General features: G+C 42.5%; 1 protein-coding gene across 1 annotated transcript in view; it reads left to right on the forward strand.

Annotated features, from left to right (window-relative positions):
- The window catches only part of LOC101902462 (ATP-binding cassette sub-family C member 4), a gene marked incomplete at its 5' end in the record, with an annotated part of 36,685 nt that extends 26,856 nt beyond the window's left edge, over positions 1-9,829 (forward strand). The window contains 5 exons of the mRNA XM_059884489.1: positions 1,573-1,669; positions 5,534-5,731; positions 7,081-7,221; positions 7,980-8,017; positions 8,692-9,829. Of these exons, the coding sequence (XP_059740472.1) occupies positions 1,573-1,669; positions 5,534-5,731; positions 7,081-7,221; positions 7,980-8,017; positions 8,692-8,812 (595 nt within the window). The remainder of the gene's footprint in view (positions 1-1,572; positions 1,670-5,533; positions 5,732-7,080; positions 7,222-7,979; positions 8,018-8,691) is intronic.
- Positions 9,830-13,313: the final 3,484 nt, after the last annotated feature.

Here is a 13,313-nt window from a genome sequence, read left to right on the forward strand (position 1 = left end):
AAGGCATTAACTGATCTCTTCATTGTAATTATTTGTATTACCTCATCTGTGATGGGATGTTAGGAACAAAACATCTTAAAACTTTTGGGTTGGTTCATCTTGGACACAACACCCTGTCAGATTTGATTAACATCCACTTTAAGGGATTATTGGCAGGCAATTATGAATCAAGGAGAAAAAAATCTGTTTTAGTACTAAATTTGAAAAGCTGTTAGTCAAGAAACTTAGGTATGAATGCTGAGCTAACACATGTCAAAATGTAAAAATGAATCCTTTTGGACTTAGCGAACGTATGGTATATGTGTTTACATTCCAGGGTCTTGTTTTTGATCACAGACTCAGTGTCCAGAGTGTCTCTTTAAGAGTTTTCTGACCCGAGTCCAAAGCACATGACTGCTCATGTTTAGGGAGAAGAGGAAAAGAAAGCTGACATTTGCTGAGTAGATTGGTGGTTTGATTTCTCAGAACATGTGGATGAGTTGTTTGATCTTGTTTTGAGATGAAGAAACTGAGGTTGAGTTGCTCATCTGATGTCAGGCTCATGAGAAGGACTGAGCTGCAGCCTGCTGCCTCCATCTGACTCACTCACAGGCTGAACTCTGGTCCAGGTTCCTGCAATTTGCTCTGCAAGGGGCTCGGGCTCCCAGAGTAACTGCCTGGAGCCCTGCCTGTGGTCACTGGGGCCCCAAACCCACTTGCTTCCCTGGAGGGGTTGTGGACTTTGTGGGATTACACTGGGGCTGAGTTCCTAGGGGTCTACATTTGAAATGTAGGAGCAGTTTTTTTGTTTGTTTGTTTTTTACTGTGAAAACAATTTAAGGTTGAATAGTGAGGGGTGTCTTGACTAAGAGAACTGGTGGGTGCTCTGAGTTGTTGGGTGATTTCCACTGTGATTTGGGCCATTTGGATTCTGTTCTTTTACTTTCGTATGTGGAAGGTGTTCACTCCAAATGAAAGACGTGATTCCTGGAGGGAACTGGGAGTTGTAGTGACTGATGGAGGCCACTCTGGCATTCATTTTCTATCTAATATTCTTTGGGAACATGTGTCTAGCAAATGCACTCTGGCAAAGATTACCAAGAATCTATTAATATTTTGTTGTGAATATTTACATCATAAATTATAAATAATCTCCTAGAAAGATGTCTAAGAATGTACACAAGTTTTAAATGACATTGATCCCTCTTCTCCCATTCCCGAATAGCAATAAAATAGTGTTTTAGTTTAGTCAAGTTTTGAGATCTCAGTATTACTCAGTTGTTTTCCTTTATGAACTGTAAATAATTGTTAAGTTGAGTTTTAGAGGAAGAAACTTAGCTGTTTTTGCCTCCTTCAGTAGACTGGTTTTAAGAACTTTTTATGGCACTAGATTCAAATTTGCTGCTGATAAATTTAAGAAACTAGTTGGATTAATTGATTTATATGTATTTAATTTTTATTATTGATTTGGTATTTAAACTAAAGATCTTTCACTGCTGTGTGGTCTTTGTCTCACTGTTTTCAAAATATAGGTTTTCAGTTTGAGGCATTCCATTAATGTGCTTTTGCTTACTGTGCCTTTTATATTTGTAGGTGTGTTTGTCAGGCCTTGAAGGATAAGATCACAATCTTAGTGACTCATCAGTTGCAGCACCTAAAAGATGCAAGTCAGATTCTGGTATTGAAAGATGTAAGTAATTTCTAGAAATCCTTGGAATTGCAAACACTCAGTTATGTTGAAGGACAGACCTCCCTGCAGGTCACTCTCTTTGAGTTCATGGTAAACGCCCTCTTCTCCCTCAGTTTTTGCCCCCTTCTTCTCAGAGCTGGTGTTCATGCCTTGGAGAATGAACCTAAAGCCCTGTAGAAATGTCGTTATCACACTCTAAGCCATATAAACCCTAAAGTGTATAAAAGTGCAACCACAGTGTTATTGAATCATCACTATTCTAATGAAATTTGTTAAGGTTAATGTTGCAGTTTTATTTAGAACTTTTTAGTTTCCTCTTCCATGACTTAAGTCAAAGTGTATCACTTAGAAATTGGAGATTCTAAGATCTGTTGGTATCCAGGTCATTGTCATACATAGTTTGCCAGAAGAGCATCTTCCATTAACACCAGAAGTGAGGTTGGGTAGCTGAGCACCCGGGTCAGAGACGTCCTCTCTGCTGGTGTCCCAGTCTCTGGTCTCCCTGCCGAGGCCTCTATGTGCCCAATATGTGTGGGAGCCTGTGCAGCAGGAGGACAAGGCCCTGCCTTCCTTGCACTCCTGTTCTGATGGGGAGGATGTGACAAAGAGGGTGATGTCCTGGCTGTCTGCCTGAGGAGCTGGTGCACCATGGGGTCTGAGTGACATGAAGGTGGGGACCACACAGTAACCTGGGGGAGGGGGTCTGAGGCAGGGGGTCCTAAGGAAGGAGCTGACCTGGCAGGTTGGAGGAACAGCAGGAAGACCAGAGTGTCTGAGGAGAGTGAGCAGGGGGATGGGAGGAGCTGGTCTCTGAGCTGTGGGCAGGGAGCCCGGAAGTGGAATGGAAGTCTTGGATGGTCCAGAGCAGAGGGGGGATGTCATCTGATGTGGGAGTTAAGAGAGTCCCCTGATGGTCACTGGAGGGGTGACAGAAGAAGCAGTTAGGAGTCTTAGTAAAGCTGAGAACACAGAAGTGTGAGCTCAGGCTAGGGTATCAGTTTCTAGAGCTGCCGTATCACAGCACTGCAAGCTGGGTGACAGCAGGACTTTATCGTCTCCCTCTTCTGGAGGCTACAAGTCCCAAATCCAGGTGCTGGTAGGGCCATGCTCTCCCTGAAGGCTCCAGGGGAGAATCCTTCCCTCCAGCCTCTGGTGTTCACCGGCCTTCCTTGGTGTTCCTTGGCTTCCAGCTGCAGCACTGTGGTCTCTGCCTCTGATGTCTTGTGGCCATCGTCCCCATGTCAGTCTGGGTCTCTTCTGTTCTCATAGCAACATCAGTCTTATTGGCTTTAGGGTCACCCTGCTCCAGTGTGACCTCATCTTAACTTGATTACATCTGTTAAAACCCTGTATCCAGATAAGGTCATCACGTCCCCAGGTGTCATGTTTGAGCACATCTTTTTGAGGAGGGGGCACCATCCAAGCCACAACTCTTAACATGGTTGGTGGTGGGGTGGAGAGTAGTGAGAAGTGTTCAGACTTAGAGGTCATTGATGCTTCACTCCTTGGCTTGTTTACCTCTGGGCCTCAGCACCTCTGTCATTAACCCCTGACTGGTCCATAGGCCCTGACTTCTGAAATGAATCTCTGCTCTAAGAAAGATTATTAAGATACAGAACCCCTAACTCTCTAGAAGCAGTTCCATGTGTCAGCCCTTCTCCACTCCTCTAGGAATGGGGGGAGGGGCTAAGGGTTCTCAAGCTCGAGAGCAGTTGATTTCATGTGCAGAGGAGGCGATTCTAGTGTGTAAACCCCAGTGTTGACAGTGTTATGAGCACAGGATCAGTGGGCAGGAGTGTAACCTATTTCACCCGTTTCTAGATTTTTTGGGGCCCCCTTAGTGCTTCCTTTGAGGACACTACCCCAATTTTAGTACTAATAAAACAACTATTTGTCCACTGATGAGCATCGCTGCATGAGTTGGGGTCCATCCTCATTGTCAGGTCCCTCTCTTCACAGCAGATGGGGGATGGCTGTCCCCTCATCCCCCCGGAATTGTCAGTGCTTGACTGTTGAGTGAAATTGCTGTCTTTGTACCACCAGTCATTTAAATTTGCATATTACAGATTTGATGTGGTGAGTGGTAATTTCACTAAAGAGGTATGTGAATTTCACCTCCCAAGTGGAACATGGCATAATATATCCTGCATCATTTTCTAGTTCTGCAGTATCTGATGGTACCCAGATGCTTTCCTGCATTTCTCCCAGTGGACCCCCTCGAGGGAGAGGGGGAGAGGGGTCCCAGCGAGGGTCCTGGTCATCCCCCTCCACCTGAGCTGCCTTAACCAGAGCTGCTCTCATTTAATGAATTTTGCATCCTGAGATTTTTTTCACCAATGTTTTATTTGCTACTGAGGGAAGGAGCTGAGTCTGGTTTCAGGGGTCAGAAAATAGTAAAACATCTGCAGACATTATTTTAAATGAATTTTTCAGGGAGAGAAACTGTGCAAGGATATGTCACATGTGTTCAAAGAAATGATTTGATTGGCTGTATTTTTAGCAGTTGCCTGATTTGGGGAAGCCTAGCTGGCTGCTTGTGGTTGGTCGTTCCTAAGTTTTATCTCAGATCTGAGTGAATTGATTCTGGCTTAGGTTTTGGTTTGTGGACACAGACTGCCAAGGCTTTAGAGCCACTCCAGTCCCATGGCCTCCTTGTTTAATTACTTTATCAGGTGGAATATTGAATTTTCAGTTGGGAACTTGCTGAGTGTGTGGGGGCCATTGTAGAGACCATGGAGATGCCTTTCATGGATTTTCTGTCCAGGGCTGGTTCCTATTATTCTGGCCGGGCACATGATAGTGTGACAATGATAGTGGTCAGTGAAGATTTAATGAGAGACTCTTACCTGTATGCAGATGTACTTGTGCCCACCTCTGGATTAAGTATAAATTTCTTTCCTATAATTGTCATATGAGGCTTCTCTCAGTTTCCATGTTGTGTAAAAAGACTGTGCTGATCCTCCCTAAGTGCCCAGGGTAGTCATGTCAATGGCCTCCATTTTTAACACATGAACACATGTTTTTTTTCATATCCCCAATCACCTAACACAGGGACAGGGTTTGGCAGAGAACACAATGCTCAGTTCTGTACTGAGTTAAGTGAACTAGATTTCTCAACAAGAATTCTAGACCAAGGCATCATTTTTCTTTCTAAAATGATCATTTAAGACCAGATAACTTCTCTTGATTAGTATTTAGGTTGGTTTAATATTATCAACTTCACTTTATTTTTTGGGACTCCAAAATCACTGCAGATGGTAAGTGCAGCCATGAAATTAAAAGACACTTACTCCTTGGAAGGAAAGTTATGACCAACCTAGATAGCATTCAAAAGCAGAGACATTACTTTACCAACAAAGGTCCCTCTAGTCAAGGCTATGGTTTTTCCAGTGGTCATGTATGGATGTGAGAGTTGGACTGTGAAGAAAGCTGAGTGCCAAAGAATTGATGCTTTTGAACTGTGGTGTTGGAGAAGACTCTTGAGAGTCCCTTGGACTGCAAGGAGATCCAACCAGTCAATTCTAAAGGAGATCAGTCCTGGGTGTTCATTGGAAGGACTGATGCAAAAGCTGAAACTCCAATACTTTGGCCACTTCATGGGAAGAGTTGACTCATTGGAAAAGACCCTGATGCTGGGAGGGATTGGGGGCAGCAGAAGAAGGGGATGACAGAGGATGAGATGGCTGGATGGCATCACCAATTCAATGGACATGAGTTTGAGTAAACTCTGGGAGTTGGTGATGGACAGGGAGGCCTGGCGTGCTGTGATTCATGGTGTCGCAAAGAGTCAGACATGACTGAGCAACTGAAGTGAACTGAATGTTATCAAATATAAATTAATTTCTCTCAAAAATTTTATTTTAGGGGATAACGGTGGAAAGAGGAACTTACTCTGAGTTCCTTAAATCCGGGATAGATATTTTTTCCCTTTTTGAGAAGGGGAATGAGCAGTCTGAACCATCTTCAGTTCCAGGAGCTCCCAGTCTCATCTCTGAGTCTTTGGTTCAGTCTCTCAAGTCTCCCAGGCCCTCATTGAAAGATGCGGCTCCAGAGGACCAAGAAGTGAGTTTCTCATCCTGCAACACACCTGGGTCTGTCTGCTCTTGGTGGTCTCATGGACCTTCATCTGCTCTGCTCATGACATCTTCATTAGTCCCAAAGCAGACCCTAAGGTTCCCAAAGTCTTGTTCCATGGAATTGGTAGAGTTAGAAGAGCATGAGGGGAGCAAGCCTGCTTGGGGTTCCCCTTTGAGTGTAGGATGGAGAATCTTATGGAGACCAGAAGTGGGTGCACTGCTATGAATTTCTGAGTGAATGTGGCTCACACGGATTGAGGACTCTTCAGTTTACCATAGTTACATCCTACTCATGCTGGTTGCCCCCGGCTTCTTTTATGTATCCAGAGGCTTAACATGAAGACCCTGTTAGACTGAGTCCTGCTGTTGCCACATTAAATCAGCTACTTTTCCAGTATGTTGGAATGTTCTAGCATTGCATGTGACTGACAGTAGTATTTTTGCCTCGGTGTCAGATGGTTTGTGATAGGCCAGAGGTAATGTGGGCAAAGGACCTGATACACGGTAGACACTTCGGTGTTAGTTCCCATCCTCCTTTCTTACCCTTCAAGACTGAGAACCACATCTTATCGACCTTGAATCCCAGGGGCTGGGGTAGAGCCAAGGACATTCTAGCCTCCTGTGACTGCATAATGCATTCTAAGTCCTCCAGACAGAATTGCAGAAATGCACTAGATCTCCCTTAAAAATATACACAGATATTCCTTGATATCCAAAACCAGGAGCCTGGATGATTCTGATAAGTATTTGGATTAGTTGTTCACTTTCTAAACTCAGGAATCACTGTCTGAAATTTAGGAACCAAATAGATTCAGATCATATGCTTGCAACGTGCTGTCCAAACTCCTCTTTAACGCTCTCTGTGAACTCAGTTTACTGTATTTGGCTAGAGTTTTGAGCCCCAAGTATGTTTTACATTTCTGTCATTAAATGACACAGTCATCTCGAGGGATACATTAGCTCCATATCATTTTGTGTGTTATTTTAGAGGAAGTTTCTACATTTATACATTAATTTATTTTGATTTGTGTGTGTTGAGAGTCATGTGCTATCTTAAGCAAAGCTCCCCAACAGTGAATAACCTCGTGTGAATGCGTTTGGTTATTTCTCATAGATTCCTACGAGTGGGATGGCTGGGTCCAGGGGTAAACACATATGTGATTTGACCAGATATTCCCATACCCATATCCGTAGGAGATGGACCATCCTGCACTCCTACCAGTATGTGGGATATTTCTGATTCCCACAGCTTTGCAGTGGAGGGCATTGTTGAACTCTTGAAATTTGGGGTTCATTTTTAAAATTTCATCTCTTACTGCCATTTTTCCCTCCTAGACTGAGAATATACAGGTTACTCTACCTGTAGAGGACCATTTGGAAGGAAAAGTTGGTTTTAAGACCTATAAGAATTACTTCACAGCTGGTGCTGACTGGCCTATCATCATCTTCCTTATTCTAGTAAACATCGCAGCTCAGGTACGTAAGGGAGTTTATTTTGGTTTATGCTCTTGGCTTGATATTTATATACTATTTATACTGTAATTGTATAATTCTTTTTAAATATTTGTATTAAGAGATTTATCTCAAAGACTTGGCTCATGAGGTTGTGGGATCTAGCTTGGTGAATGTGAGATCAGAAAGGCAGGCCTGCAGGCTGGAACCTCAGGGAGGAGCTCACTCTGCTGTCTTGAGGCAGAATTTCTTCCTCCTCCAGGAAGCCTTGGGTTTTGCTCTTAGGGCCTTTGACTGACTGAATGAGGTGACCACAGTGTTAAGAGTGATCTCCTACTTAGGTTCTGATAATGGATGTGAGCCACATCCACAAAATACCGTCACAGCAACATCTAGATGACTATTTAGTTGAATCACTGGAGACTGGCCCAGCTGAGCCGACACCCAGGACTGACCATCACTGTACCTGTCAAGCTTTTTGCTTTGAAAAATCCCAACATTTGTTCTGTTGTTACTGACTTTGGCAGTCCACTTGGATTTGCATTGAAGTACATTATATCTGGGGAGCAAAGTCTTCTAGGGAAAAGGGGATTTCTTTCAAAAATATTAACTTGTAAGATGCCCTCCCCTGACCTGTGGTCATCTGGGGTGTGGGGTTTGGTGCAGACCTGAACTGGAAAGACTATCTCTGTGTTGTGGAACCTTTTCGTCCCCCATCCTAGTGAGCGGGGTATGAGGCTCAGTGATGTCAGTGTGTGAGTGACTGCTGTTTCCTGCTCCAGGTTGCCTACGTTCTGCAGGATTGGTGGCTTGCATTCTGGTGAGTTATTCCTGTTCTGACCCAAAATGCTGCGAAATCTACACAAAGCTTCACTTTCCCACAGAGTCAAGGGGACTGACCCTCACGTAGTTTCCCTGAAGAAAGATGAAAGTTCCTGTGGGTGGTGTGTGATCGATCCCCTTGTGGTCTCTCCCCATGTCCCCTCCCTTTAGCAGCTTCTTCACAGACAATTTTTCTTTTCTTTTTTTGAACTTTTACTATTGTATTGAGATATGGCTAATCAACAATGTTGTGATAGTTTCATTTGAATAGTGAAGGGATGCAGCATGCATACACATGTATCCATTCTCCCCCAAAATTCCCTCCCATCCAGGCTGCCACATAATATTGGGCAGAGTTCCATGTGTTATACAGTAAGTCCTTGTTGCTTACCTGTTTTAAATCTAGCAGTTTGTGCATGAACATCCAAACTCTCTAACTATCCTTCCCCTTGGCAACCATAAGTTCATTTTCTAAGTCTATCTCCACAGATAATTTTGAAAACTGAAAGTCATGATTCAGATTTGTAAAAGGGAGATACACACAGGGCCTTTCAATCTGGGAAACACTTTCCAGCATAATATGCATTTCTTGAATTGAGAAAATTTTTTGTGATATTTGTATAAATTCTATGTATATCTATAGTGTAATATTTTTTACTTCCTGTTCCATAGGGCGAATGTACAAAATGGCCTGTATTTTGGGGTATATGTAAAAGAAGATGAAGATGTAGTATTCGTTCTTAACTGGTACTTAAGTGTTTATTCAGGTAAAGTTGAGTCATCTGCTCCATAATACCAGAGTTTAAGGTGCTTAAATGAGTTTGCATGAACAAGAGGGCTCCAGAGTAATTAGGTAATGTCTTAATAGATTAAGTATCTGAATCGCATTTAGTCTGTGAATTAATTAGTATAATTATTTTAAATATCTACTAGAAGAAAAAAGGTTGAATGAAGACTCTTAACTTGTTCCATACTGGATTTTGGTAGTTAAACCAGGATTGCATATTGAGAAAATCAGCCACTGGAAATATGTAGCTACTGTGTATCCTAGTAGGTGCTTTAGCTAAATCTTATACCATTATATGGATGGGCAAGGGGAATAGGAATGAATCCCCACCCTGTGGTTCAGGTTGTTCCAATTCTGTCTGAATAAACCCTGGCTTTTATTGATCTTGGATGAAATCCTCTGGCAGCATGGGCTGCAAATAAAAGCATTATTCCCTCCCAGGTATGCAAAGCTCCCCTTTCCACATTGCTTATTTCCTGAGCTTCACTAATAACTTGGGAAGCTAAGCAGGGGAAGTCCAGTGTCTGGAATTAGGATTCCTGCTCTTTCTTACCCTGAGATCACAGTGTTATCTCTCCCCAACTGTGTGATTAATTCAAACTTTGGCTTGCCAGACTAATATTAACTATTAACATGACTCTCTCTATTCACAAGTGTATTTAGGATATATATATATAGCATAGCATTACATACTATTTAAAGGATGTCTTTAATAAAATTTTAAATGCTTTCTTTATCCATTCATCTGTTGATGGACATTTAGGTTGCTTCCATGTCCTAGCTTTTGTAAATAGTGTTGCTATGAACACTGGGGTACATGTGTCTTTTGAATTATGGTTTTCTCAGCGTATGTGCCCAGTAGTGGGATTGCTGGGTTGTATGGTAGTTCTATTTTCAATTTTTTTAAGGAACCTCTATACTGTTCTCCATAGTGACTGTAGCAATTTACATTCCTACTAAGTGTTCAAGAAGGATCTATTTTTCCATACCTTCTCTAGCATTTATTGTTTGTATATTTTTTGATGATGGTCATTCTGACTGGTGTGAGGTAATACTTTATTATGGTTTTGATCTGCATTTCTCAAATAATGATATTGAGCATCTTTTCATGTGCCTCTTGACCATGTGTATGTCTTCTTTGGAGAAAGGTCTATATAGGTCTTCTGCCCATTTTTTGATTGGGTTGTTTCGTTTTTTTGATATTAAGCTGCATGAGCTGTTTGTATATTGTGGAGATTAATCCTTGGTCAGTTACTTATTTTGTAATTACTTTCTCCCATTCTCAAGACTGTCTTTTCACCTCATTTGTGATATATATATACACTGGATTGGGGGAGAGGGGCTCCCTGCATAGCTCAAATGGTAAAGAATTTTCCTGAAATGCTGAAGACATGAGTTTCATCCCTGGGTCAGGAAGAACCCCTGGATAAGGGAGTAGCAACCCACTCCAGTATTCATGCTCGGAGAATTCCATGGACAGGGGAGCCTGGCGGGCTACAGTCCATGGGGTTGCAAAGACTTGGACATGACTGAGCGACTCGGAGAAGGCAATGGCACCCGACTCCAGTACTCTTGCCTGGAAAATCCCATGGATGGAGGAGCCTGGTAGGCTCCAGTCCATGGGGTCGCTAAGAGTCGGGCCGGACTGAGCAACTTCCCTTTCACTTTTCACTTTCATGCATTGGAGAAGGAAATGGCAACCCCCTCCAGTGCTCCTGCCTGGAGAATTCCAGGGACAGAGGAGCCTGGTGGGCTGCTGTCTATGGCGTCGCACAGGCCGGACATGACTGAAGTGACTTAGCAGCAGCAGCAGAGCAAATAAAACACATGTACACTGGAATATTACTTATTCATAGAAAGGAAGGAGATTGGGTCATTTGTCGAGAGGTGGATGGACCTAGGGTTTGTCATACAAAGTAAAGTAAGTCAGAAAGAAAAAAAAAAAAAAAACAGAAAAAATAATGCATTAATGCATATATATAGAATCTAGCCTCTTCATGGATCACTGCCTTAACATGGTGAAGGGGCTTGCATAACTCAGTGAAGCTATGAGCTATGCCATGGCCCTCATGAGCTATGCCATGCAGGGCCACCTAAGACAGACGGGTCATAGTGGAGAGTTCTGACAAAATGTAATCCAGTGGAGGAAAGAAAGGCAAACCACTCCAGTGTACTAGCCATGAGAAACCCATGAACTGCATAAAAAGGCAAAAAGATATGACACCAAAAGATTAGCCCCCCAGGTCATAAGGTGTCCAATAAGCAACTGGGGAAGAACAAAAGACAGCTACTAATAGCTCCATACAGAATGAAGTTGCTGGGCCACAGTGGAAATGCATTTAGTTGTGGATATGTCTGTTCATGACAGTAAAATCTGATGCTGTAAAGAACAGTATTGCATAGGAACCTGGAATGTTAGGTCCATGAATCAAGGTAAATTGGACGTGGTCAAGCAGGAGATAGTAAGAGTAAACATAGATATCTTAAGAATCAGTGAACTAAAATGTACAAGAATGGGTGAATTTAATTCAGATGACCATTGTTTCTACTACTGTGGGCAAGAATTGCTTAGAAGAAATGGAATAGCCCTCATAATCCACAAGAGTCCAAAATGCAGTTCTTGGGTGCAACCTTAAAAATGACAGAATGATCTTAGTTCATTTCCAAGGCATACCATTCAACATCTCAGTAATCCAAGTCTAAGCTCCAACCTCTGATGCTGAAGAAGCTAAAGTTGGCCAGTTCTATGAAGACCTAGAAGACTTCCTAGAACTAAATGCAGAGTTCCAGAGAATAGCAAGGAGGGATTGGAAGCCCTTCTTCAATGGACAATACAAAGAAATAGTGGAAAAACAACAGAAAGTGTAAGGCTAGAGATCTCTTCAAGAAACTTGGAAATATCAAAGGAACGTTTCATCCAAAGATGGGCACAATAAAGGACAGAAATGATAAAGACCTAACTGAAGTAGAAGATATCAACAAGAGATGGAAGAATATACAGAAGAACTATACAATAAAAATCTTAATGACCTGGATAACCACCATGATGTAGTCTGTCACTCAGAGCCAGACATTCTGGAGTGTGAAGTCAAGTGAGCCTTAGGAAGCATGGCTGCCTATACAGCTACTAGAGGTGATGGAATTCCAGCAGAGCTATTTAAAATCCTAAAAGATTTAAATTGCTGCACTCAATATGTCAGCAAATTTGTAAAATCCAGCAGTGGCCACAGGACTGGAAAAAGTCAATCCTCATCCCAATTCCCAAGAAGGGCAGTACTAAAGAATGTTCAATCCACCAGACAATTACACTCATCTCCCATGCTACTGATGTTATACTCAAAATCCTTCAAGCTATGTTTCAGCATCATGTGAACCGAGAACTTCCAGATGGTCAAGCTGTGTTTAGAAAAGGCAGAGGAACCAGAGATCAAGTTGCCAACACTGGCTGGATCATAGAGAAAGCAAGGGAATTCCAGAAAAGCATCTACCTCTGTTTCACTAACTAAGCTAAAGCCTTTGACTGTGTTTGTCATAACAAACTATGAAAAACTCTTAAAGTGATGGGAATACCAGACCTTCTTAGCTGTCTCCTGAGAAACCTGTATGCAGATCAAGAAGCAACAGTTAGAACCCTGTATGGAACAACTGATTGGTTCAGGATTGAGAAAGGAGTACAACAAGGCTGTTTATTGTCACTCCGTTTATTTAACTTATACACAGAGCTCAACATGTGAAATGCCAGGCTGGATGTGTTACACTGGAATCATGATTGCTGGAGAATATCAACCTCAGATATGTGGGTGATACCACTCTAATGGCAAAAAGCAAAAAGGAACTAAAGAGCTTCTAAAACTGGATATTTAAAAAACAAAAACAAAAAACTAAGATCATGGGATCCAATCCTATCACTTCACGGCAAACAGAAGGGAAAATGTGGGAGCAGTGACAGAGTTCCTCTTCTTGGGCTCTAAAATCACTGCAGATGGTGAATGCAGCCATGAAGTTAGAAGACAATTGCTTCTTTGCAGGAAAGCCATGACAAACCTAGACAGTGTGTTAAAAAGCAGTGACATCACTTTGCCGACAAAGGGTGGTATACTCAAGGCTATGGTTTTTCCAGTAGTCATGTATGGATGTGAGAGCTGGACTATAAAGAAGGCTGAGCACTGAAGAATTGGTGCTTTAGAACTGTGGTGCTAGAGAAGACTTGAGACTGAGAGTCCCTTGGACAGCAGGGAGATCAAAACAGTCAGTCTAAGAGGATATCAACCCTGAATACTCATTGGAAGTACTGATGCTGAAGCTGAAGCTCCAATTATTTGGCCTCTGATGCAAATAGCTGACTCACTGGAAAAGACCCTAATTCTGGGAAAGGTTGAAGGCAAAGGACAAGAGAGAGACAGAGGATGAGCTGGTTGGATGGCATCACCAATCCATGAACTTGGGTAAACTCTGGGATATGGTGAGTAACAGGGAAGCCTGGCATGCTGCAGTCCATGGGGTTGTG

The sequence above is a fragment of the Bos taurus genome, unplaced genomic scaffold, assembly GCF_002263795.3.
Source record: "Bos taurus isolate L1 Dominette 01449 registration number 42190680 breed Hereford unplaced genomic scaffold, ARS-UCD2.0 Leftover_ScbfJmS_713, whole genome shotgun sequence".
NCBI lineage: Eukaryota > Metazoa > Chordata > Mammalia > Artiodactyla > Bovidae > Bos > Bos taurus.